The 25568-nt window shown below is 36.6% G+C and overlaps 4 protein-coding genes and 1 long non-coding RNA gene across 12 annotated transcripts in view; 2 read left to right on the top strand and 3 right to left on the bottom strand.

Annotated features, from left to right (window-relative positions):
• The window catches only part of LOC104782664 (AP2-like ethylene-responsive transcription factor At2g41710), a 4147-nt gene extending 2918 nt beyond the window's left edge, over positions 1-1229 (top strand). For both annotated transcript variants that reach the window (XM_010507661.2, XM_010507659.2), the window contains exons 8-9: positions 166-794; positions 898-1229. In XM_010507661.2, the coding sequence (XP_010505963.1) occupies positions 166-794; positions 898-954 (686 nt within the window). In that variant the 3' untranslated portion in view covers positions 955-1229. The remainder of the gene's footprint in view (positions 1-165; positions 795-897) is intronic.
• Positions 1127-4059, bottom strand: LOC104782665 (fluoride export protein 1-like). 2 transcript variants are annotated; one of them, XM_010507663.2, is made up of 8 exons: positions 3883-4059; positions 3707-3791; positions 2800-3248; positions 2615-2698; positions 2414-2512; positions 2139-2331; positions 1634-2046; positions 1127-1550 (listed from the first exon to the last, which is right to left on the bottom strand). In XM_010507663.2, exons 3-8 carry the CDS (start codon positions 3178-3180, stop codon positions 1332-1334), a joined length of 1389 nt encoding a protein of 462 aa, XP_010505965.1. In that variant the 5' UTR covers positions 3181-3248; positions 3707-3791; positions 3883-4059; the 3' UTR covers positions 1127-1331. The 2 variants fall into 2 exon arrangements, with proteins under 2 accessions (XP_010505965.1, XP_010505964.1); XM_010507662.2 differs by having other exon boundaries at positions 3707-4059.
• Positions 4944-5673, bottom strand: LOC104782663. 2 transcript variants are annotated; one of them, XR_767050.1, is made up of 3 exons: positions 5596-5673; positions 5320-5514; positions 4944-5242 (listed from the first exon to the last, which is right to left on the bottom strand). It is a non-coding gene; the product is annotated as an uncharacterized LOC104782663 (long non-coding RNA). The 2 variants fall into 2 exon arrangements; XR_767051.1 differs by having other exon boundaries at positions 5320-5521; positions 5596-5660.
• Positions 6171-20952, top strand: LOC104782661 (ABC transporter A family member 1-like). Of its 5 annotated transcripts, XM_010507655.1 has the most exons (42): positions 6171-6187; positions 6341-6481; positions 6696-6775; positions 6867-7035; positions 7139-7221; positions 7544-7593; positions 8376-8542; positions 8871-9079; positions 9181-9241; positions 9369-9455; positions 9646-9878; positions 10012-10126; positions 10210-10299; positions 10405-10613; positions 10698-10810; positions 11278-11384; positions 11566-11628; positions 12171-12257; positions 12500-12598; positions 12677-12861; positions 13345-13399; positions 13485-13556; positions 14565-15266; positions 15670-15848; positions 16303-16513; positions 16807-16890; positions 16994-17035; positions 17135-17231; positions 17327-17454; positions 17574-17678; positions 17758-17904; positions 18075-18338; positions 18416-18551; positions 18685-18764; positions 18852-18959; positions 19217-19367; positions 19495-19631; positions 19717-19791; positions 19879-20182; positions 20275-20408; positions 20489-20550; positions 20646-20952. In XM_010507655.1, exons 2-42 carry the CDS (start codon positions 6395-6397, stop codon positions 20725-20727), a joined length of 5649 nt encoding a protein of 1882 aa, XP_010505957.1. In that variant the 5' UTR covers positions 6171-6187; positions 6341-6394; the 3' UTR covers positions 20728-20952. The 5 variants fall into 5 exon arrangements, with proteins under 5 accessions (XP_010505957.1, XP_010505960.1, XP_010505958.1 ...); XM_010507654.2 differs by lacking the exon at positions 6171-6187 and having other exon boundaries at positions 6200-6481; XM_010507658.2 differs by lacking the exons at positions 6171-6187; positions 8376-8542 and having other exon boundaries at positions 6199-6481; positions 7544-7760.
• LOC104782660 (heat stress transcription factor B-3-like) lies at positions 21536-22985 on the bottom strand. Its single transcript, XM_010507653.2, has 2 exons — positions 22508-22985; positions 21536-22145 (listed from the first exon to the last, which is right to left on the bottom strand). Exons 1-2 carry the CDS (start codon positions 22826-22828, stop codon positions 21711-21713), a joined length of 756 nt encoding a protein of 251 aa, XP_010505955.1. The 5' UTR covers positions 22829-22985; the 3' UTR covers positions 21536-21710.

Genomic DNA, 25568 nt, shown 5'->3' with positions numbered 1-25568 from the left:
ATTCCCAACCAGCCGATGGGATGCATCAGCCAGTCGTATGCCTGGACCTGAATACTTCAGTAACATTCATTACGGTGAGTTACTAACAACATTGACGTGATTGGAACAAATGTGTGCTTGCATTGCATCATACCATGTAAAACTCATGATCATTAATAATAACAGGGGCAGGTGATGATCGAGGAACAGAAGGTGACTTTCTAGGTAGTTTTTGTCTGGAAAGAAAGATCGATCTAACAGGATACATAAAATGGTGGGGAGTCAACAAAACCCGTCAACCAGAATCTTCATCAAAAGCATCAGAGGATGCAAAAGTGGAAGATGCTGGTACTGAGCTTAAAACACTGGAACACACATCCCAGGCAACAGAACCATACAAGGTGCCAAACCTTAGCGTCCTTCGTGGCACTCAGAGAAAAGAAAAAGAAATATCATCACCATCAAGCTCTTCTGCTTTAAGCATCTTGTCTCAGTCGCCTGCCTACAAGAGCCTAGAAGAGAAAGTACTGAAGATCCAAGAAAGCAGCACTAATGAAAACGATGAGAATGTAAATCGTAACATCATCAATATGGAAAAAAATCACGGCAAGGCAATAGAGAAACCAGTTGTGAGTCATGGAGTTCCTTTAGGCGGTGCTGCTACTGCAGCTGCTTTGTCTCTTCAGAAAAGCATGTACCCACTTACCTCTCTCTTAACTGCTCCATTGCTCACCAACTACAATTCATTGGATCCTCTTGGGGACCCTATTCTCTGGACACCATTTCTTCCTTCAGGATCCTCTCATACTTCAGAGGTTCGTAGTTATTTATATTTGTGATGGAAACCACAGACTTCAGAGGTTGATTACAAGACATCTTCCTTACGTCATTTTTATTTTGTCTCTCTTTCTTCTGCAGGTGACAAAGACAGAGACCAGCTGTTCCACTTACAGCTACATCCCACAAGAGAAATGAGCCGTTCCCTTTTGACTTATGTATGTCTGGTTCTCCTTTGTGTGATGAATTCGTCGACTTGACATCTCTGTTTGTCTCTTTTATGGAGAAAAAGTTGGGAGAAGTGTAACGACAGTGGTCTTAAGCTGGAATGTACAGGTTTTGTTAGTGATTGTGTTTTTTTTTTTCTTTCTTTTCAGCAGTACTACTTTTCAGTGTGTAATATAGAATCATCTTATTTTGTGTTAAACAGAAAAAAGTTACCATTATAGTATAAAAAGTTTGCTCTTAATACTTCAGCACAAGGTATAATTTGATTGTGACCGATTTAATCATACATCTCTACCAATTGTTACAATTATGTATCTACACATCATCTGCAAAAGACTTTGATACAACTAACTGAATCCTACTGTCCAGACAGGGACTGAGTATATAACAGTTCCAATCGCAAAAGAAACTGCAATGGTAAAAGATGCATACGCATAGGCTCTCCATGGGTAATCACTTTCTCTCATCGCATTGAACTCAGCCATTAAGGTCGAAACTGTGCTCAGACATCCCAACAGACCAAACTGTATGCTCGAAGCAACTGTGTTACATGTTCTCGTGTTCACCTGTTTCCGAAAATATATACAAAGAATGTTATCTTCTGTTATCTGTTTGGTAGAGATAGAGAGGGAGGGAGAGAGTTTATTACCGATTTCTTTAAAGTGGCCAATGCTGCCATAACGCAAGCTGCAGCTACATTTGCAATGAGGGTGCCAAATGGGACCCACCTCAAGTGTTGTCCATCTTTTCCCAGTCCACGTCCATTGAGCCGGGCTAAGAACCATCTGAGCCAGACACCAGGGGCTGCAACTAAGCAACCTAACCATAGCTGAGCCTCGCTTGTTCCTTTGTCAAATTCTTTCACAAGCAGAATGGAACTTGCTGTGAGTAAAGCCACAAGCAACACAAGCATAAGAGTCAGGGACACGATATGGCTCTGGAAGGTGTTAACCTTAAGGCAAGGGTTTTTTTCCTCAGAAGAAGCTCTTCTATGAAGAAGCCATTTAAACCCTTTGGCCGTTTCCACTCCCAGAATTATAGAGTATGACGTGAGAAACAATCCTGTAAAGTTGTTTATGCTGTAAGCAAATATGTAACATCCAACTTTGGAGGTGATTGGAGATTTTGAGAAAGGAATTTTTTGTTTTTTTTACCTAAAAGAAAGCCAAGCACGGCAAATACCCATTGACCATCAGCACTAAGATCCAGCATTTTCTGGTTCCAACCGCTGAATGTTGTCAGGCTACCCAAATAACCAGTCGATAATCCTATCGCCACAAATTCAGAAACTCTTGCTATATCTGCTTTGAATACGACGCCAAACCAACCCATCAAGAATGAACCTACCTAAAAGATATCATCTAGAGAATTTATCTTAAGAAAGATAGGTTTATGATTAAAGATGAGATGAGTGGATTGCGGCTTTTACCATGTTGGAGGGAAGATCAAGGTACAAGATGCTCCCATCACTTGTTACTCGAGCACCAGTTGGTCCAAACAACTTCTGCAGCAGATATCTCGTAATGGCCTGTTGATTTGGAGACAGCGAGGGGATTCACAATGGTTAAAACCAAAACAAAGCACAACAGAGAATAAAGCCTATCCCAAGAATAAAGCCACTGGAATTTACCCCAAAAATCCCAAAAACAGCCAAGTGAATTAGGCATGAAATGTATTCCAAGGACTTTGGTAACACGTACTCTTCCTCCTTTCCCTGTACAAACCACGAGCTATCATAGATCAAAATATGGAACTAAGAAACCAGAACACATAACAGTTTTAATGTAACTACACGAAATTAGAGGTTGTCCTTACCCGGTCGATTTCCTCAGGAGGGGACAAGAGAGACTTGGTAGGTAAAGGAGATGGTGTTATGTTCTCAGGCAAAGGTTTGACTACAAAATCTGTGTTAAAAGCTCGAAGATCATGTAATACATCTTGTTCTTGACGAGAAGTATCAAGGGTCCCTTGTTCAATCAAATCATCAGCAGACAAACGGCTGCTTCTACCAGCACTATGCCTTCTCCGAAGTGAGCGATCCCCAATATCCCCTGCCTCAGAGACACTCTCACCATCGACGTCATTGTCAATCAGGTGAGGCAAACTACGTGATAAGCTTAAAGAAGAGCTCAGACTGCTCTCCCTACTAAAAGACTTAGTTCGATAGGGCTCTATGCGGCTTTGACCCGTAGCCATAGGATTTGTAACCAAAACACAATGACTTGTTTAGAAGGTGCTGGTGGTGAAAATGTTGCTCCCTCCACCTGCACATATATTTAAATCCACAGACACAGACAGACGCAAAAAGAAAAGACATTAAGGAAAGTTCAAGAAAGAGAGACAACAAGACATAATCAAACAATGTGACAAGTAAACATTAAATGCAGTCACATAATTCATGACAATGACTTTAGTTTATTAGTTTCTCTACAGAAGCATAAAACGAGTTTTCACAAGAAAGGGATCCAAAAACAAGTTTGTCAAGATTTGTCTTCCACTATCTCTAAAAAAACAAAAGATAAAAAAAAGTTTACTAAACAAATTGGAAAAGTGGAAATCGAAGAAAAAGTAAGAGTAAGACTAAAATAATGATCACTTGTATTGAATATACCCCACCAACAACCAATAGAGAAAGACGAATACTTTTGATAGATTTTATGTGGGTGAGTGATATAAATAGATGGGGGTTTGGTTTTTGTGCATATTCAGCAGCTTATTTTACCTATTGGCGAATTCTCAGAATCAAACTTGATCGGGAAAAGTCGCCGGCGGAGAAATTCGAGCTAACAACAATCAGAGATTCCAAACTGTGGAGAAAATCGAAAACCGTAAAGGATTATTCTCTGGAAATTAAAAAGGCAAGTTGATAATGTTCGATTGAGGAAACTGGGGACGAACAAGACAAGTAGACAACGAAGCACAGCTGCACGAATGAAAAGGTTTTATCGTTTCCAATTTTTAATCGGAGGTTATTTATGAAACACACGTTCAGACTTCAGACAGTAGTTGATTGCTATTTAAAATAATAATAATAACAAAAAAAAATCAAATCTGATTCTGGGCCACAAAAGAGCTTCCGGCCCAATAGCCCCCGCTTCTAATTTGTCATTTACATTTGATTCACGTTTAGTTTTTTTGATTAAAAAAATTAGTTAAAAACAGAATTTTTGAACTGAATACGAAGGGTTTTTTTTTTTTTTTTTTTTTTTCATTTAATTTTGAAGATGTGATAACTGATAACATCTAAAATTTCTTTGAAAACAAATGAGATGTCGTTGTTTTGTTAAATTCGAAGTATTCAATGATATTATCGATTTGAGAAAACAAAATGTGGTATAATCAATCATTTTAACCGGATTTTTTTTCTTTTTTCTTTTTATGGATTGGATATTTGAGTATATAAATTTACATTTAAATAATAAACTAGTATTTAAGGATTTGTCTCAAAAATACTTAACAGATTTGTTAACCAAATATGTTTTGTTTTAATGTGACATTGCTAATGTTTGACAGTTTATTTGCACTTTCTAGTATGTTAAAATTGTAAATATAACCTTATATTTTATAGTTTTTCAATAAATCTGCTATAAAGGAACAAAGAGTATGTACGAAAAAATTTCAGCCAATCAAACACTATTTTACTTCCTTTTTTTCGCGTTCTCGATCATTTCTCTCTGAATGAAATAAAATCAAAAGCATACCAACTATAACCATCCATTTGACAATTAAATCAATGCTTTTCTAGTTTTCTTCAAAGACAAACTAATCAATTTGCTCAATGCATAGCTCATGTAGCAATTATAAATTATGGTTTTGTATTTCTAAGTTTCATATTTGTCTTTAATAGCTTATGTGATCAAAAATGTCCTTGTCAAAATATCATCTCAAATGAATCATTTTGATATTAATCAAAAATATAAATTATTGTTAGCCAAAATTAAAATCAAATAGTTATGTTTTTAAAAATAAAAAAGCCACCAAACTGAATCCAAACACCAACAACCAAATGCACAACTATAATGCCAACAATTAATCATGTGAAGTGAAGGTAGCTTTAACTTTTAGAAGATTTGTAATAAAAATAATAACGATCGAGTTGGGTAGTGGGAATGAAAGAATATTCTAATGACGGCTCTTATTCAGTCTTGACAACCTTTGAAAAACCTCTGAAATTAATTAATTGTCAAATTAGGAACGTCATCGTTTTATGGTAATGATGTATGTAATGCCAAGCAAAACCTCCTTTCAACATTTCTTCCTATAAAGAAACAACAAAAAAATCGGTTTTAACAGCTTTTATCAGATGGAAAGAAAGTAAAGTAATTGTAATTTTACCTGAACAAAAACCTCTTCACAATATAGATCAATCGTTGATATTTGAAGAGAGTTTATTTTAATGGGAAAAAGAGTTACTTGAGTCTTATTCGGTGCCTCCGAACAAGTGTTTCATTACCTTGAATATGAACAAACTCGTAATCACAGTCGTTGATCATGTTGCGAAGTGCGTCTGCTTTTCGATAATTCTTCTACCTGCGTTCTTTTGCACAATTATAATGCCAACAATTAATCATAATGCCAACAATTAATCATGGGAAGTGAAGGTAGATTCACCTTTTAGAAGATTTGAAAAAATAATGACGATCGAGTTGGGTAGTAGAAATGAAAGAATATTTTAATGGCTGCTCTTATTTAGTCTTGGCAACCTTTGAAAGAACTTCTGAAATTAATTATCGTCAAAATTAGGAACGTCGTCGTTTTCTGGTAATCTAGTTGGCGTGATTGAGTCAAACAAAGCAATGATAAACGAATCAGAATGCTCCACGTACCATGTAGAGCCCATGAGAACCATCCCCTACTTGGCATTGACGCTAAAGATTATTAATTTATCAACGACTGTTATTAAGATTATCTTTAAGTGACATTAATCTAATCGAATCTTTCCTTACCTCGTTTGGGTTGGTATAATTTATCAATTCTCTTTTGTTTGTTTTAGTCAGTCGCTCTTATACTAAACAAGTTTCCTAATTTTTTTTTTTTTTTTGATTTTTTACTGTTTTTTTTTTTATGCCGACCACCACTTGTGTTATTTGGATTTTTGAGATAGATAATACTATAATAGTAATAAATTAAATTTTCAATCCATAGATAAAAAAAAAAATTAGCAAAAAGAGAAAAAAAGGAAGCAGAAACAAATGTCAGTGAGGTGAGCCCCAAGCCTTCGCCACCTCTCTCTCTGCTTTTTCATTGTTTTGCTTTCCCAAGTTTGTAAAGGTTTCTTCTTGAAGGAAGCCAATCTTTTTTCCCCTTTGTTTCTCGATTACATTAGAATCTCTTCATCTCAATCTCTCTGCTCTAGGGTTCTGGGTTCTCAGCGCTGACTTACTAAGGAATTTGGGCAACTCGGAACGAAATGGGTACTTGGAGGATACAATTGAAGGCCATGCTCCGTAAGAATTGGCTCCTCAAAACTCGTCATCCCTTCGTTACTTCAGCTGAGGTTTCTCTCTCTCTCTCTCTCTCTCTCTCTCTCTTGTTTCACTGATCGTCCGTCTGAGCTTTCCTTCTGGGTCTTGTTTGTTCTCATTTTGGAGGCGCTGAATTGAATTTGCTGTGTCTGTTTGTGAAAATTTTGTGTTCGAATTGGGTAATGTTGTTGTTGATCACCAACCAGCGTAATTTTTGATTCTTTTCTTTAATTTTGTTTGGGGCAGATTTTGCTTCCGACTGTTGTAATGTTGTTGTTGATAGCCGTGAGGACACAAGTTGACACCAGAATTCACCCTGCTCGCTCGTAAGCTTACATTGTCACTTGTGTCTCTCTTTGTAAATTTTATTACTAAAATTGGATTTTTGATTTCGTTTTCTTCTGTTGATTACTGCAGGAACTTGGAGAAAGATACGGTCGTCCAAGTGGGCAAAGGCATCTCTCCTAGTTTCCCTGAAATTTTGAAGCTTTTGGTTGCTGAGGGGCAATATCTAGCTTTTGCACCTGACACTGATGAAACAAAGAACATGATCGACATTTTGTCTCTTAAGTTCCCGGAACTGCGGGTACTATCACTTCTTCTTTTTATGCTCCATTTAAAAATCTTTTGGCTCAGTTTACTCTTCATATGTCATACGGTTAACCGAGCCTTGCGTTTTCTGTTTGCAGCTTGTTACTAAAATTTTTAAAGATGACTTAGAGCTTGAAAATTATATAACCTCTGTGGATTATGGTATCTGCAGCCAAGTGAGGTATGTTTTGTTCTTTGTTTGAGCTGATAAGAAGGCAATTTCATCTCTGGTTTCTCTTCGCCTTCAATTTTTTCTTTCTGTTGATTCTGTGAATTGGTTAGCATTTCTTGAATAATGGCAGTATCTCCTTGGGTTAATTGTTACAATATGCTACAACTTTGATGATAGTACTAACAAAACTGGTATAAGGGAAATATTTTGACTTCACATGTCCAGTGTGTCTGCATTTTATCTTCACGAGTAACGTAGTCTTATAACTAGCTGTCTATGCTTTTTTCGTTTTTTAATGTTAAACTAATAAAGCCTCATCATGATTTCTTAGGAACTGTTCGAATCCAAAAATAAAAGGAGCAGTGGTATTCCATGAACAAGGACCTCATTCGTTTGATTATAGCATCCGCTTGAACCACACATGGGCATTCGCAGGGTTCCCTAATGTCAAGTCGATCATGGACACTAATGGACCTTATATCAATGATCTGGAAATGGGGATTAATTCCATACCAACAATGCAATACAGCTTCAGCGGATTCTTGACTGTATGGTCATTTACTTATTTTCATTGAAAGTTCATTTAATCTGCGCCCGTAATTTTTCTATTATCTTCTTAGCTCTCCCCATTAAGCTACTTGGCAGTACAGTAGTCAAATAATTCTTGTCTGTAGACTATATATATACCATGCTATTATAGGGAATTTAGAGTTATTCAAAGAAATTCCAAATCTGGTGGTAGATTATCACACAGTAAACCAGTAGTTACTATTTAGTAAACTAGATCAACTCATCAGATTTGAATTGAAATTCTTGAAATAGGAGGTTTTATCTTGCTTTTCCCCCGGTTTTGATTGGTCTTATACCCTTTTGCAGCTTCAGCAGGTGGTAGACTCTTTCATTATATTTGCTTCTCAGCAAAATCTCGACTTGCCATTATCACATTCAAATTTTGGTTCAGCTATACGCTTTGAGCTGCCATGGACTCTGTTTATCCCCTCAGTGATACGAATGGTTCCATTTCCAACCCGCGAATATACTGATGATGAGTTTCAGTCTATTGTCAAAAGCGTAATGGGATTGTTGTATGTATCAGCTGCTTTATGTTTTCTTTCGGTTTTCCGTACATATATGTATGGTATTTGANGTATTCCATGAACAAGGACCTCATTCGTTTGATTATAGCATCCGCTTGAACCACACATGGGCATTCGCAGGGTTCCCTAATGTCAAGTCGATCATGGACACTAATGGACCTTATATCAATGATCTGGAAATGGGGATTAATTCCATACCAACAATGCAATACAGCTTCAGCGGATTCTTGACTGTATGGTCATTTACTTATTTTCATTGAAAGTTCATTTAATCTGCGCCCGTAATTTTTCTATTATCTTCTTAGCTCTCCCCATTAAGCTACTTGGCAGTACAGTAGTCAAATAATTCTTGTCTGTAGACTATATATATACTATGCTATTATAGGGAATTTAGAGTTATTCAAAGAAACTCCAAATCTGGTGGTAGATTATCACACAGTAAACCAGTAGTTACTATTTAGTAAACTAGATCAACTCATCAGATTTGAATTGAAATTCTTGAAATAGGAGGTTTTATCTTGCTTTTCCCCCGGTTTTGATTGGTCTTATACCCTTTTGCAGCTTCAGCAGGTGGTAGACTCTTTCATTATATTTGCTTCTCAGCAAAATCTCGACTTGCCATTATCACATTCAAATTTTGGTTCAGCTATACGCTTTGAGCTGCCATGGACTCTGTTTAGCCCCTCAGTGATACGAATGGTTCCATTTCCAACCCGCGAATATACTGATGATGAGTTTCAGTCTATTGTCAAAAGCGTAATGGGATTGTTGTATGTATCAGCTGCTTTATGTTTTCTTTCGGTTTCCCGTACATATATGTATGGTATTTGAGTCTTTGTATGGTTTGGATGATTATATAATTGTTGAGCAGGTACCTTCTGGGATTTCTGTTTCCTATCTCCCGGCTTATCAGCTACTCTGTCTTCGAGAAGGTTGGTTTGGGTTTATGTACTTTGCTTACTTTGGAAAACAGCTGATAGATATTATGCGTTTACAAATAGTTTTTGTTTTCTACCAATATTTGTTTCACTGAGGCTTTTTTTCTTTCTGAGCTTGCAGGAACAAAAAATAAGAGAAGGACTTTACATGATGGGCTTGAAGGATGAGATATTTCATTTGTCTTGGTTTATCACTTATGCATTGCAGGCAAGTTTTTCTGCTTGAAATTTGACTTGTGAACTTTTGTTTGCCTCGTCCCATGGCTATGATCAAACCACAAGTTGTCAACAATATTGACTTCAGCTGGAAAAAGCAGACGCTTTACTTCTTTCGATATATGTAATAACTTTTAGTTCGAGGTATTCTTTTTCTTTTCTAACTAGACTTTCTTCTGCAGTTCGCATTGTGCTCTGGGATTATCACAGCTTGTACGATGGGAAGTCTCTTTAAGTATAGTGATACGACACTAGTCTTCACATACTTCTTTTTATTTGGGGTCAGCGCAATCATGCTCTCATTTATGATATCAACATTTTTCACTCGAGCAAAGACAGCTGTGGCAGTTGGGACCCTAGCCTTTCTCGGAGCCTTCTTCCCTTACTACACTGTAAACGATGAATCTGTCTCCATGTATGTTTAGGCTTTTTTTCTTTTCTTTTTTTCCGTGACAGCTGTATTATGGATAGACAAAAATTATGCTCATCTTTGTCACAAACATTTTTTCTAGAATACATTAATGTAAAATTAAGTGTCGGTCTTGTAGGGTATTGAAGGTAGTTGCTTCTTTGCTTTCGCCTACTGCATTTGCTCTCGGGTCAATCAACTTTGCTGATTATGAGCGTGCGCATGTTGGACTACGTTGGAGCAATATATGGCGGGTATGGTAGTTATGTTTGTGGCTACATGCCAAGGTTGATTCTGCTTTTATTCTTAACCTTTGTTTTGGTCAATCTTCATGTAGGCATCGTCTGGAGTAAGTTTTTTTGTCTGCCTCTTAATGATGTTACTCGACTCTATTCTTTACTGTGCACTTGGTTTTTATCTGGACAAGGTATTTTGTGAGCTGATTTTTTGTTCTTGATATTGTTTCTTGTTAAAAAATAACTGTAATCAGGAGGTTTATTTTTGGGCCTAATCCAAGAGTTTATTTCCTCAGGTCCTCCCCAGGGAAAATGGTGTGCGGTACCCATGGAACTTCATCTTCAGCAAGTGTTTTGGGAGAAAGAAAAAAGACTTCCAAAATCCCATTCCAGATCCCGATGCTAATATGTTTGCGGAGAATATAGAGGTTACTCAGGGAGAGCCTTTTGATCCTGTTATTGAATCAATAAGCCTGGAAATGAGGCAACAAGAGCTTGACGGGAGGTTGATTCCTATCCCAACCCAAAAAATCCAATTAATGTTTTACATAGCTGGACATTAAATTCACCTTTAGTGTTTGCTCTGTAGGTGCATACAAGTTAGAAATCTGCATAAGGTCTATGCCTCAAGAAGGGGAAATTGTTGTGCAGTTAATTCATTGCAACTTACATTATACGAGAACCAGATACTTTCACTTCTGGGTATGTCTTTCCTGTGTATTAGACATTCTCATCTCCTCTAACCTCACTTGTATTTGCTTACTAAAGTACCAGGTCCAAATTGTAATGTTTCAGAAATTGTAGTTTGAATTTATTCTTTTGGTTTTTTTCTGAAACATCACAATTTGGACCTGGTACATTACAATTTCCATAAATTATATGATTTCGCAAACAAAAGATCTAGTTTTGTTTACGAGCTCTTGTGCATAGTGAGGCTAATTTAGTCAGTTTGATATTTGTATTCATTGTTTACGAGCTCTTGTGCATAGTGAGGCTAACATATTAAGAAAGTTTCAATTTTGATATTTTCTGTTCCCGGGCTTTATCGTCTCAATGTTGTCTCTGATGAATATTGGTCTCCTTCATGAACACCATGCATGAAAATCACGTGAAGAAAAGCTATTGCGAATTTTGATATTCTCTTTAAAGCTTGCTTCATTTGCTTGAAGGGCATAATGGAGCTGGTAAAAGCACAACAATATCAATGCTTGTTGGCCTTCTTCCCCCAACGTCTGGAGATGCCCTGATATTTGGAAACAGTATTATAACAAACATGGTAATTTTTTTCTGCTGTTCTTACTTGAATCTCTAATCTTCTTGCATAACCAAAAACCTCTGATTTATAAGCTAGTAAGATAGTTAGATAGGCCTTCTTTTTTCTAGCATCACTTTAATACTTTTTGTATGCTGCTAATTCTTGCATTCTTGTTTCTGACTATATGAATCTCTTTCGGTAGGATGAGATACGGAAAGAACTAGGTGTTTGCCCTCAGCATGACATCCTCTTTCCAGAACTGACAGTAAGTGAAAGAAAATCCCTTCTTTTTCTCTGGTCTTATTCTAAGTGAAGGATGTGATGCTTGCTATTCGAATCAACATGATAATATTATCTTTAGTTTATAATATGATCAAGGAAAGGGATCAGAAAATTGTTCAGAACTGTCAATTACGTAAACCACTGCTAGGCTCAAGCTTGTTGTAGTGGATTCAACCCTGATGATCTGATATAGACATAAGCGTTAGAGAAAATGTTCAGGTATATTCAGTGATGTGACTGGCTTGTGGTGGCTATTCCTCGATCATGCCACTTTTTTTTAGCATAGGGACAAACCAACTACCAGTTGTGTGCGTTGCGTTTAATATCCTTCTCTCATTTTTTGTATCTTCTTTAATCGAGAGTACTTGCTAAATATCACGTAGGAACATGTATTGTAAGATGAAACATTTATCTGCCTCTCTTGTTTGTTGAATCGTTTCATTCTATGCAAAAGTTTCAGGCTTATGACAGATTAGATGTTTTTCCATCCGAATATGATATCTGAATGGTTTATATCTACTGTAGGTTAGAGAACACTTGGAGATGTTTGCGGTTCTTAAAGGTGTTGAAGAAGGTTCCTTGAAGAGCACAGTTGTTGATATGGCGGAGGAAGTAAGTATGTAATGAAATACAAGCTTTGTGGATTTTCCCTCTCCAACAAACCACATTCACAAACTTGGATTTCTGAATTTCGTTTTGATAGAATCTAGTTGCTAATGCTAGTGTGGCCTACAAGCATTAAAATTTCAGACTGCCTAAGTTTGATTCTGTAATATAGTTATGGAGGACGACAGATGAATTCAATTTTGGGTATAAGTCACAGCTGTCTGATCTTGGGTATTGATTTCTTCCAGGTGGGATTGTCTGATAAAATTAGTACACTTGTACGGGCACTTTCCGGAGGCATGAAGAGGAAATTGTCACTTGGAATCGCATTGATAGGTAACAGTAAGGTGAGAAGGAAACACAAAGACATCTTATTTCGTATGTTTCTTCTAGTTAGTTGTCGTTGAATATGCTTCATCTTTCAGGTGATCATTCTCGATGAACCAACCAGTGGAATGGATCCGTACTCAATGCGTCTTACATGGCAGTTAATTAAGAAAATTAAAAAGGGTAGAATAATATTGTTGACAACACATTCCATGGATGAAGCTGAAGAACTTGGAGATCGGATAGGAATCATGGCTAACGGGTCTCTTAAGTGTTGTGGCAGGTTAAGTGTTTCTAAACTATTCTTGACTTTTTCTGTAGCTTGTCCTTCTTTTCGTTTTTTATTTAATTTATTTCATTTAAAGTTAGGAAGAACAACGATGCATTTTTTTAAGGCATGCTAATAACACAAATTATACCAAGCATTCACACCATAGGATTGCTTAATTTGAGTTGGTTACTATGAAGTGATATGATTGAGTCGGTTTTTTCAAATGGTTGCTCATGAGTCGTAGAAGGTGTTTTGATTTGGTGTTGATGGTTCGACATTTTTTTTTTAAAGAAAAGATTCCCCAAGCTTATGCTATTTAACTAGACATATAAAGTGCTTCAGAAGTAAAGAAAACTTGTCTCTTTTTCTGATCCATATGAATTATTCATGTTGTTCAAAAAATAAACTGAATTATTCATGTATAGTTTTCTGAATTTCTAGTTAACCATTAAGCACTTAACCAATTATTTTTGGGGGCTTTTTATGGCTAAGCAGTTCGATTTTCCTGAAGCATCACTATGGGGTTGGGTACACTCTTACGCTTGTAAAGGTTTGTTTGAATTCTTTTCATTTTCGTCAATGTTGTTAATATTTATATTTAGGACATCTTTAACCGGTGGTAATCTATGTTTTAGACTTCTCCTGCTGTCTCTGTTGCCGCACGTATAGTTCATCGTCACATTCCATCAGCAACCTGTGTGAGTGAGGTATATTACTTACATTCTCTAAGGAGATTGAGAGCATCTGAACAACTAATACATTACATGAAAGAATGAGTCTGCCTTGCTGCATGCTGTGATACTTTGCAAAGGTCCAAAACTTCTAGAATAGAGCATCTTTTAGTTAATATCTTCCAATTGTGACCTGAGTTCCTAAAAAATGGATATTATAGCATATTTATAGCTGCAGATATTTCCCCTAGAGTAATTTGTTACTNTCATGAGTCGTAGAAGGTGTTTTGATTTGGTGTTGATGGTTCGACATTTTTTTTTTAAAGAAAAGATTCCCCAAGCTTATGCTATTTAACTAGACATATAAAGTGCTTCAGAAGTAAAGAAAACTTGTCTCTTTTTCTGATCCATATGAATTATTCATGTTGTTCAAAAAATAAACTGAATTATTCAGGTATAGTTTTCTGAATTTCTAGTTAACCATTAAGCACTTAACCAATTTTTTTTGGGGCTTTTTATGGCTAAGCAGTTCGATTTTCCTGAAGCATCACTATGGGGTTGGGTACACTCTTACGCTTGTAAAGGTTTGTTTGAATTCTGTTCATTTTCGTCAATGTTGTTAATATTTATATTTAGGACATCTTTAACCGGTGGTAATCTATGTTTTAGACTTCTCCTGCTGTCTCTGTTGCCGCACGTATAGTTCATCGTCACATCCCATCAGCAACCTGTGTGAGTGAGGTATATTACTTACATTCTCTAAGGAGATTGAGAGCATCTGAACAACTAATACATTACATGAAAGAATGAGTCTACCTTGCTGCATGCTGCATGCTGCATGCTGTGATACTTTGCAAAGGTCCAAAACTTCTAGAATAGAGCATCTTTTAGTTAATATCTTCCAATTGTGACCTGAGTTCCTAAAAAATGGATATCATAGCATATTAATGGCTGCAGATATTTCCCCTAGAGTACTTTGTTACTACTTTTATATATGTTTAAAGCCCGTTTCTTGCGTAATCTTTGTAAGTGATGATTGTCCAGGTGGGAAACGAAATTTCTTTCAAGCTTCCTTTGGCTTCCTTGCCTTGTTTTGAAAACATGTTCAGAGAAATCGAAAGTTGCATGAAGAATTCTGTTGACAGATCTAAGATTAGTGAGATTGATGACTCAGATTATCCTGGTATTCAGAGTTATGGTATATCTGTCACGACACTTGAAGAGGTGTTTCTGAGAGTTGCTGGTTGTAACTTAGATATCGAGGAGAAGCAGGAGGAGATATTTGTCTCTCCTGATACCAAGGCTTCTCTGTTATGCATTGGATCTGATCAGAAAAGTATTATGCAACCTAAGTTGCTATCAAGTTGTAATGAGGGCGCTGGAGTTATAATTACCTCAGTTGCAAAAGCTTGCAGATTAATAGTTGCTGCAGTTTGGACTTTCATTGGATTCATCAGCATGCAATGTTGTGGTTGTTCCATTATATCTAGGTCAATGTTTTGGCGGCATTGCAAAGCATTGTTTATAAAAAGAGCAAGATCTGCTTACAGAGACCGCAAAACAGTGGCATTCCAGTTCATCATCCCAGCAGTTTTCTTGCTTTTTGGCCTTCTTTTTCTTCAGCTCAAGCCACATCCTGATCAGAAATCCATAACTTTGACAACTGCATATTTTAATCCTCTCCTGAGCGGCAACGGTGGTGGTGGTCCGATTCCTTTTGATCTGTCTGAGCCAATTGCCAAAGAGGTCTGTTGAGTCCCATTTATATTTTGTGATATCTCTGAATGGCACGTTCTCGCATTTTGAATAAAATTAGGTGGCATGTTATTTTACTCGCTCTAGTAACTATCACCGTGATCTTGGTAAATCAAAATTCATTTTCACTCTCTTAACTTCTACACAGGCATAAGAAAACTAATTGCTTGCTGACGTATTCGTTTCACTATTTGAGTTACTGGATGTAGAGGGTTTGCTCTTACGCAGCTGTCAACAATTTACCTTAGGTTTTGTTACAAGTAGTACAGCAAGCACTAGTTCTGTTACACATTCAATTGTTAAATTTATTACATGATTTGATCACAGTGCCCTATGGTTGAGTCCATATTACTAAATATTGTTTGTGTTCAATTTTTTTCTTCGATGCATGCAGATTGCACAATATATCGAAGGAGGCTGGATTCAGCCCTTGAGGAATACTTCATATAAATTTCCTAATCCAAAAGAGGCATTGGCTGATGCAATTGATGCAGTAGGTCCCACGTTGGGGCCCACTCTGCTTTCAATGAGCGAATATCTGATGTCTAGTTTTGATCAGTCCTACCAGTCAAGGTATGTATAGGTCACTAACAGATTCGTGTTTTGTTGTATTTTGTGAAATTTAAGCTAGATAACCCATTTGCTCCAGATATTGCTGCCTTCTAGTATTCTGTTCCCCTGTTTTTTTGCTAGAAGTGAGGGTTCTCATGATTTAACGTATGCATTAAAAGTTGGGAGGGCCCTTTGTCTCATCCATTTGTGCCAATCTGAAAGATGCATTGGTCATATAAATTTCTGCTTTTAAAGTTATGTATGATTTTCTTGTTTCGTAATATCTAAATGAACATTTTGTTTTATTCTGCGAGACATGCCTTACACTGTTATTAATCAAAGAGTTAACATTGTTTTAGACAAAACATTATTTTCTTTACATTTAACTTTCCTACGTTGGTGACCTCTTTGGGAATGTTACAGAGTACTGTTTTATGTACTGACTTTGCTAAATGCTACGTGTGAGTGTCTTTAGGTATGGGGCAATTTTAATGGATGGCCAGCATCCAGATGGAAGTTTAGGATACACCGTGTTACACAATGGTACTTGTCAGCATGCTGGTCCAATCTACATCAATGTTATGCATGCTGCGATTCTCCGACTTGTTACGGGTAACAAGAATATGACAATTCAAACCCGAAACCATCCTTTGCCCCCAACAAAAACTCAGCACATACAGCGTCATGTATGTCTTTCTTTTTATAGTAGTTCCCTCTCTGTGGTATCAATATTATTATTTTTTTGAAATTATGTTCAGTTTGAGCGATAGGTTAGAGTTGATTGGATCTCTCAAACTGATTGTCAGTAAGAGGGAACCAATGTAAAAGTCTGTAGAAAAATCGACAGGCTTCTACCTTATTTTTCCTCGGACACAAAATATCAGATTCTAATGTCCCTGTCTTCTCTGAAAATTGTTTTCTTCGTATCAACAAAATGTCACGAACCAGTAGTTTTGATCTTATTTTCTGTTCAATGCAGGATTTGGATGCCTTTTCCGCTGCAATTATTGTTAACATTGTGTTCTCATTTATCCCGGCTTCCTTTGCTGTTCCCATTGTTAAGGTAAGGTCAAATGTCAAGAAGTTTTGGCATAAGGTTTTTCTTTAGTGCTACTTTTACCAATATTTTGTTCTGAATCTCTCTATAAGTATTTTATTTTATTCAGGAGCGGGAGGTGAAAGCAAAGCATCAACAGCTTATTAGTGGGGTAAAATTTTCTCTGGAATACCAAATATAAGCATGTTATCAGTCCCAGGTTCTTACTTTTAATCCTAAAATTGGCCTCATGATCATTTATGGCTTGCAGGTTTCTGTTCTTTCATACTGGTTATCAACATACATATGGGATTTCATCAGTTTCTTATTTCCGTCAACATTTGCAATGATCCTCTTCTATGCTTTTGGTAAGTTGGTTTTTGATTTTCATTTGCATTTGAACTTCTATTTCATTGTACTACTTTGCTATAAACTTACTGAAATGATTGATTTCTTTCCTTAGGTCTGGAACAATTTATTGGAATAGGTCGGTTTCTTCCGACTATCATTATGCTCCTGGAGTATGGCTTGGCAATTGCATCATCAACATACTGTCTTACGTTTTTCTTCACCGAGCATAGCATGGCTCAGGCAACTTCTAGCTACCCTATGCTCTTACCCATATTGTTTTTGTTTTTTCTTTTTCCTCAGTTACTTCATACTGTTAGAGGTTTTTTACTGATGGATAGATGTTTTTGCTGTAATCGCAGAATGTTATTCTTATGGTCCACTTCTTCTCTGGTCTTATCCTTATGGTTGTCTCATTTGTTATGGGCCTTATTCCAGCAACTGCTAGTGCAAATTTATATCTGAAGGTGTGGAATCTTCTAATTTCTTGACCTCGGTGAGCCTTGAAAAGACTAGGAACTGATTCTTTTTCGTATGCTTCTACAGAACTTCTTCAGATTATCGCCAGGATTTTGCTTCTCTGATGGATTGGCTTCATTAGCACTTCTAAGGCAGGGAATGAAAGACAAATCTAGTCATGGGGTGTTCGAATGGAATGTCACTGGAGCGTCCATCTGTTACCTTGGTTTGGAGGTTAGAGTCGTCCATGTTCTTCAACAATTTTGTCCCTACTTCTTTGAAAACCTGAGAAAATGGATCCATCATATGCTACTGTTGTTATTTTTTTTTCATGGGATAAACACAAAATTATAGTTGATTTATATTATAGCGACATGAAGTATAACTGAAATTATATTTGACAGAGTATATTCTACTTCCTTGTGACGCTTGCGCTTGAGCTCGTGCCTGTCCAAAAGGTGATGTCGTTCTCAATTGGGGAGTGGTGGCAGAATTTCAAAGCTTTCAAGCAAGGTGCTGGTTCTAGTTATACAGAGCCACTTCTCAAGGATTCGACTGGAGCCGTTTCCGCTGATATGGAGGATGACATAGACGTGCAAGAGGAAAGAGACAGGGTGATGTCGGGGTTGACAGACAATCCCATGCTCTACTTACAGAACCTGAGGAAGGTATTAAAGCCTACTCTTTTTAGCCAAGAGTTAACAGATATTCTCCTCTCTTTTTTCTTGAAGTACTACTGTTTCAGGTATATCCTGGTGGCAAACATCAGAGCCCAAAAGTAGCTGTACAGTCTTTGACTTTCTCGGTCCAAGCAGGAGAATGTTTTGGCTTTTTAGGGACGAATGGAGCTGGGAAGACTACTACCTTGTCTATGTTATCTGGTATATTGTGATTCCTTGGTGTTTGGAAACTATTCGTGGAGCTGTTATCTTAAATACTTAATGACAGCTAAATAAACAACTGCAATTTCTGAAGCAATAGCATTGACTATTCTCACTTCTTTGGGTGCAACAGGAGAAGAAACCCCAACTGGTGGAACTGCCTTCGTCTTTGGCAAAGACATAGTAGCGAGTCCGAAATCTATCCGTCAGCATGTATGTCAATTCATTTACTTTAACAATCTCACTGAGTCCGTAGAATTAACATTAAATGTTAAAATCTGTTTTGTCTCTCCTACTCAGATTGGCTACTGCCCCCAGTTTGATGCGTTATTCGAGTATTTGACTGTGAAGGAGCACCTTGAACTATATGCAAGGATCAAAGGAGTAGTTGATCATAGAATTGATAATGTAAGTGGTACATATTCAGATTTGACTTTTGATGCTTGCTTACACGCCTTGATGAGTTCTGTGATTCCCCAATAGTAGTGTAGGTTTTGGCCAAGTTAAATACCAACACAACATTGAAATAAAATCATCTTTCTCTACCGTCTAGGATAAGATTCAAAAATGTATCCAAAACCACAATTATACTATTAGGTATATTATATATCTAACTAGTGGAAGTTCCTAATTGTATAATTCTGATATGTATTATCTAATAACAGGTGGTTATGGAAAAGTTAGTCGAGTTTGACTTGTTAAAACATTCGCACAAGCCATCCTTCACGCTTAGCGGCGGAAACAAGCGCAAACTATCCGTTGCTATTGCAATGATTGGAGATCCTCCTATTGTCATCCTCGATGAACCATCTACAGGTATAACCAAATCAAAATTTTGGCTGACTTGCCTGACCAGTTGGAATTTGGAGTCACTAACGAGGACTTCCTTTCTGTTCTATTCTTAGCTACTCAAGTTTTTGGTGTTTTTTGTTAAATGCTTAAGGTATGGATCCTGTTGCTAAAAGATTCATGTGGGATGTGATATCCCGCTTGTCGACAAGGAGTGGAAAGACAGCGGTCATTCTGACTACTCATAGCATGAATGAAGCTCAAGCACTTTGCACTAGGATCGGGATCATGGTATTTTAGTAACTCCTTTTGAACTCTTTAGGGCGTTAGATTTTAAATCTTTCAACCTCACAGAACCATACTCCTCAAATTACAGGTAGGAGGCCGCCTAAGATGCATAGGTAGTCCACAACACTTAAAGACACGCTACGGAAACCACCTTGAGTTAGAGGTACTTTTTACAATGCTGTTTTGTTTCAATGGTGGGAAGGATCATTTTTCAAAGCTTTTGCATAATGTTAGCTGTCTTACAAATTAGGTCAAACCCAACGAAGTCAGCAATGTGGAACTGGAGAACTTTTGCCAAATGATTCAGCAGTGGCTTTTTAACGTTCCTACGCAGCCTAGAAGTTTTCTGGGTGATCTCGAAATTTGTATAGGCGTCTCTGACTCTATTACTCCTGATACGGCTTCAGCATCAGAAATCAGTTTGTCTCCAGAAATGGTACAAAGCATTGCCAAGTCTCTTGGTAATGAGCAGAGAGTGAGTACTCTAGTACCTCCCATGCCTGAGGAAAATGTGCGATTCGATGACCAGTTTTCAGAGCAGCTGTTTCGAGATGGTACGAGCACACATGTTACATACATTTTTAGATTTTGCCTTGTTTCATGAATTGTAGCATAAAATATGTTTTATCCGTTTAATACTGCACAGGTGGTATTCCACTTCCAATATTTGCCGAGTGGTGGCTAACCAAAGAAAAGTTTTCAGCCTTGGATTCTTTCATACAATCTTCGTTCCCCGGTGCAACATTCAAAAGCTGCAATGGACTGAGTATTAAGTACCAGGTAATTAAACACAAAATCCCATTGGCTCTAAGATCGCTCTTGGATTTGTGCTCAATGTTTCTCTGTGGGTTATCTTGCAGTTGCCATTTGGAGAAGGAGGATTGTCACTTGCGGATGCATTTGGACACCTTGAAAGAAACCGGTAAGACATTCTTCTCTTAACTGTTTCTACTCCATGATCCACATAAATCAGTCTTTGTAAGTCTGAGGAAAGAAATTTGCTTCTTTCTATGGCAGGAATCGGTTGGGAGTAGCTGAATACAGCATAAGTCAATCCACACTTGAGACCATATTCAATCATTTTGCAGCTAACTCATAACCAGTGATACTGATGCCATTATTGCGGCTTGTATAACCAAAACCCTGGCCACAGCCCAAAGAGATATCTAATCAAAGTCATAATCTCATTTACTCAACATGGTTGTAAATATGGCATATAGATGAGAAAACTGTGCTCTTCATGTTTATATATATACACGATGTTCATATTTTGACCATGATGAAACTTTATCAATATACAGCACAAAATCCGAAATTTGTCCGACATGCTTTGATCTTGCATGTCTTAAACGATTATATATATGCAGACTTGTAAGAATCTGAGAGAATAACTGTATCAATCATTATTAAAGGGAATAAGGGCTAGGAAGATCTCAAACTAATTTGATGACTATATAAACGTATTGTTCAAACTTAGTAAGACAATTAAAGTAGATTTTTATATGGAAATTTGAATCTTACTACCACCCCACACATTGTTAGATGGTTTTATAAACTCAACTATGTAATAATGATTGATCCAGTAATCGTTAGAATTACCCGATAGCATAGTCAAATGATGAATCGTATGCAAGCCACACATTGTTAGATGATTCAAGTTAGATTTGGAGAAATCAGTAACCAGACAACATAATCAAATGCATTGATTATTTATCTTCCCATGAAAAATTTATCTCCAAGAACCTGCCAAGTGAACCCAAAAACAACAAATAGATTAACCCTAAATAAGGATTCTCTCGAAAGATAAGCAGTGTAAAAGAAGTTAGGGTTTTCGGGATACCTAACTCGCAGTAACTAGTAAGTATATGAGAAAATGTGCTCTTAATTTATGTCTACCTATACACTAATACACACGATATACCATGTTTTGAACACGAAGCTTAATCAATATACAACACAGTCAGAATCCGAGATTTTTCGGACATATGTAATTCTGGTCTTGCATGTCTTAAAAGAGTACAATATATAGTGATGCAAAACTTGTAACAATCTGAAGAAACTGGTTTCATCTAGCGATTTTTTTCATTCAAGTTTTACTCCGAACAACTTAAGCCCATCATCTTCTTCATTAGCATCCTCATCGGTTTCATCTTCGTCTTCTCCTCTATATCTCTCCACCAACTCCATAAGCTGCTTGCATTTCTTCTTGGTTTTCCCGAGTTCGGAGCTTAATAACTCGTTTTCATTCTTCAAGCATTTGTTTTCGTCGAGTAATGCAGTGTATACAAAAGACGAGGAAGTGGAGGAAGACCGTTGATCCTCGTGGTGATGCTCAATCCCAAGCGGTTGATGATCTTCTTGATTCACCGTCGTTGTTGGTACAACCTGATGATGAGACTTGTTGCGTGACCAATGTTGGCTCTTCCTTCTTCGGATATTGCTCATAAGCTCTCTTTGCCCCTTTTGGAACATCTCATTACTAAATTCCCATCTTATCGTCGTTACTTTTCGGAACCCCTATAAGATTTTTGTAACCATACTGATTAATGTCATTATGGAAATCCACGTACAAACCCCTATAAAAGTGTTATTCCTCTATAAAAATATTACTTTATATATTTACTAGCATGTTAATTATAGATATATTATGCTATTCAGCCTTTTTTTGTTTTTAACGTTATTATTTAGAAAAATAACACTCGCTATGTGTTTTTACTTTATAGCAGAGGAAAAAGGTGTAGTCATTTTATCATTCACCCAAGTTAATAAATGTTCATATATGGATCAATTACCGAAGAAAATAATTTAGGGCTAGTAAACTCAAACCAACACAAATACTGTTATAACTGCTTAATTGAAAGAGTGGAGCATATACGTACGTAAGTATTGAGCTGGCGAACGAAGCTAGAGAAGTTGCAATGCTTGAAAAGTGTTGGTAAAAGATCTCTAGCGAACTCCGCCGGCTGCCACACGACGAAGCCAGTTCCGTCTTCGTTCCAAGATATAACCTCGTCTGTTGTCGGATCCTCCACCACTTGATAGGTCTTTACCAAGAACGGTGGCGGTGGTGATGGCGGAGGCGGCGGCTGTGGTTCCGCTGTGGATGTTGGCTTTCCGATCATAATGGGCAATGCCAAACGCTCCTCGTCGTCGTTATAAATATTATCGTTACACCGTAAATGATAACCAGCATCTTCCATAGTCGACAAGTACTATTCTTGAACAGAACAAATAGTAGAAGATCTCAAACTAGAAAGACGTAACACGACTCCACAGAAAGAGATAGAGACGTTACTTAAATTTAATAAGGTGGTTGAGACAAGAATATAAATACTTTGAACCTTTTTCAAGGAACATACGTTTCTAACATGCATATAATCATGATGCATATACTTACACACAACTGTATTGTAAATATTTTGTTAAAATTATAAGAAAAACGATGTTTGATGTGATGTAATTTGTTCAGGTTTGAAACCAACCATTGATATTTTGATCATATTTACGTTGGATCCACGAAATTTGTTTTCTTAAACACAAAACGCTTGTCTCTAACAGGTTTAGGCTAACACAATATTTGCATTTGATTTTTGTATATATAGTTAATATTTAATACGTGATTTGTTAATTTTTTACAGGGAAACTGCATTAGTCATTGCATTTACCAACCGAGTTATAATATTGTCAATATATGTTTAGTAGTAACGTGTATGTTTGATTAGACATAGGAAACAAATAAAAAAATAAAAAATAAATCACGAGTTATAGTGTGAATATATACACATATATTTATGTATGTTGGTAAAATAGGATATTGTGATATGAAGCAACTAGTTTGGACCCCTTTTAGGTGTGCTGGTACTATCAATTTACAAAAACGATGAACGCAAATCATGCATATTCTTCATCATGTTTACCTATATTTGTAAAATTGTGTTTATGCTCATGAGTAATCAAGTACCAATAATAAAAACAAATTTCTAGAATATTAAAATATAGATCATTACATGGCAAAAATTACCACATAGAAGAAGTTGTATTCTGAAGGAAATGTTTTTTAATGTGATAGGAAATTTGGTATTTCGTATATAAAGAATAATTATGGTCTTGCTGCGTTATAATTTAGCTTTCTTGTTTTGTAGGAGCATGTAAATTGTTCATTTTTTCAAAATTGATGACTATCTTTTTGACTTTTTCATGCTTTGTACGTTACTTTTCGACACCTTAACTTATATATATATATTATTTCTTTTAACCAAAAAAAAAAAAAGTAAGCTGGGGCTCAACGGATCTGAGTGAAAGGTAAGATTCATCAGAGTCGTACGAATTTGATCATGTAATTAAGTTTACGTATCGTAAAAGCAAGTAAAATAATAGAAGAAATTCCAAATTAAAATAGTTTTTCGAAGTTTCAGTTGGATTAAAGTTTCCAAAGCTAATTCTCTTCTTTTTCTTTCCATGACATAATCAAATAATTTTAAGTTAATGTCGGCTTTAGTAAAAAAAAATAATGCATGAAAATGAAGGAATCATCCATCACCTTTTTCAGATCTCTCTATTGGTCAAAGAAGCAGTGATGCCACATTTCAAGTCATCTATTGGTGTTTCGAATCGAAGGGATTACCGACAATTTTCCTTCGACGGCGCGTACCATCCACGCATATATAGGAAAAGAACAAAAGAAAGCAAGAGAACTAAATTACAAATCCTCACCACTTGTCAAGCTCTATGATATCGTTTCAACATTATAATGATTTAGTAAAACAAAAGTGACTCATATAGGTCCTCGAGAAATTATTTGTTTAACCGTATAAGGGATCACAAAACTCCATCATATACTCTACTTGGACATGTAGCTCTTTTAGGGCTCACATTAAAACTCTAGCAGCCTCATTGAATGTTGAAATGTTGAATGCGAGAATTTTACTAGTAAAGATGGTAAGTAAGCTACATGAGAAAGGTGAATGCAACAGTTGTTATATAGTCAAGAACAGTTTAGAAAGCAAAGGCAACAAAACCATCGGGTTTGGATGACAAGTAGGAACGGTGCGCTTCTCTCTTATTTGTCTTTTTTTTTGTTTACCATAAAGTAAGAAAATAACGTTTAGTGGTGGCGTGGCGTCAAAACAAATATATACAACACAAAATCAAATGAAAGTACAATTGTTGACTAAAACATTAGGAAATGCATGGAATTTAGACACTAGTCTGACTAAAAAGATAAAGGCTCTTTGCTTTGCTTTCATATATGATATATGTATGTGTGTGTGGCTGCTCTTTTTGGTCAGCTTAACTTTCTTGACTTATAAAAAAATAGTTTGTCACTTCCCTCACCAACTCTTAGTTTGATTTTCACTTCAACCCTATTCACATCGAAGTAAGTAGAATATATTCTTCCTATATATGTAGTTTATTTTATTTCTAAGTCCTAACCTAAATAGCGACTTACGAATGTTGTTGTTTGAGTGACAAAAAAAAAAAAAAATGTTGTTGTCGGATTATGTTTTTTTTTTTAATATAATGATTCTAAAGAGAATGGAAATTTTGTGACGACGTTTGGGCCTTTGGGGTATTATCGAAATTCGAGAGATCATTTAAACAGTTTATTAAAAAAAACACACACACACACAAAAATTTTGAGAGTTGAGACCAAATCGAGCCCATTAATGGCCCAATAGAGAAAGAAAAAGGCTCAAAAAGTGTCAGCTTCCCCCACTTCAAAAAAATTGCGATTGGCTTATCCCTCACTTGAATAGCCGGGAGACTAAAATCAGTCAACACACATCTCCACCGTTCATACGTTTCATCAGTTCAATCCAACGGCATATACTCACCTAAGCCTGTGGACTAAGAGAGCGAAGAGATAATGCTGAGGGCGCGTGAGGCACCGTCGCCAACAGACATTTTGGTCTTCTTCTTTTTTTTTTTTTTTTTTTTTTT

This window comes from Camelina sativa, chromosome 4, assembly GCF_000633955.1.
Source record: "Camelina sativa cultivar DH55 chromosome 4, Cs, whole genome shotgun sequence".
In the NCBI taxonomy this organism is placed as follows: domain Eukaryota; kingdom Viridiplantae; phylum Streptophyta; class Magnoliopsida; order Brassicales; family Brassicaceae; genus Camelina; species Camelina sativa.
This window is presented reverse-complemented; position numbering and strand designations above follow the sequence as displayed.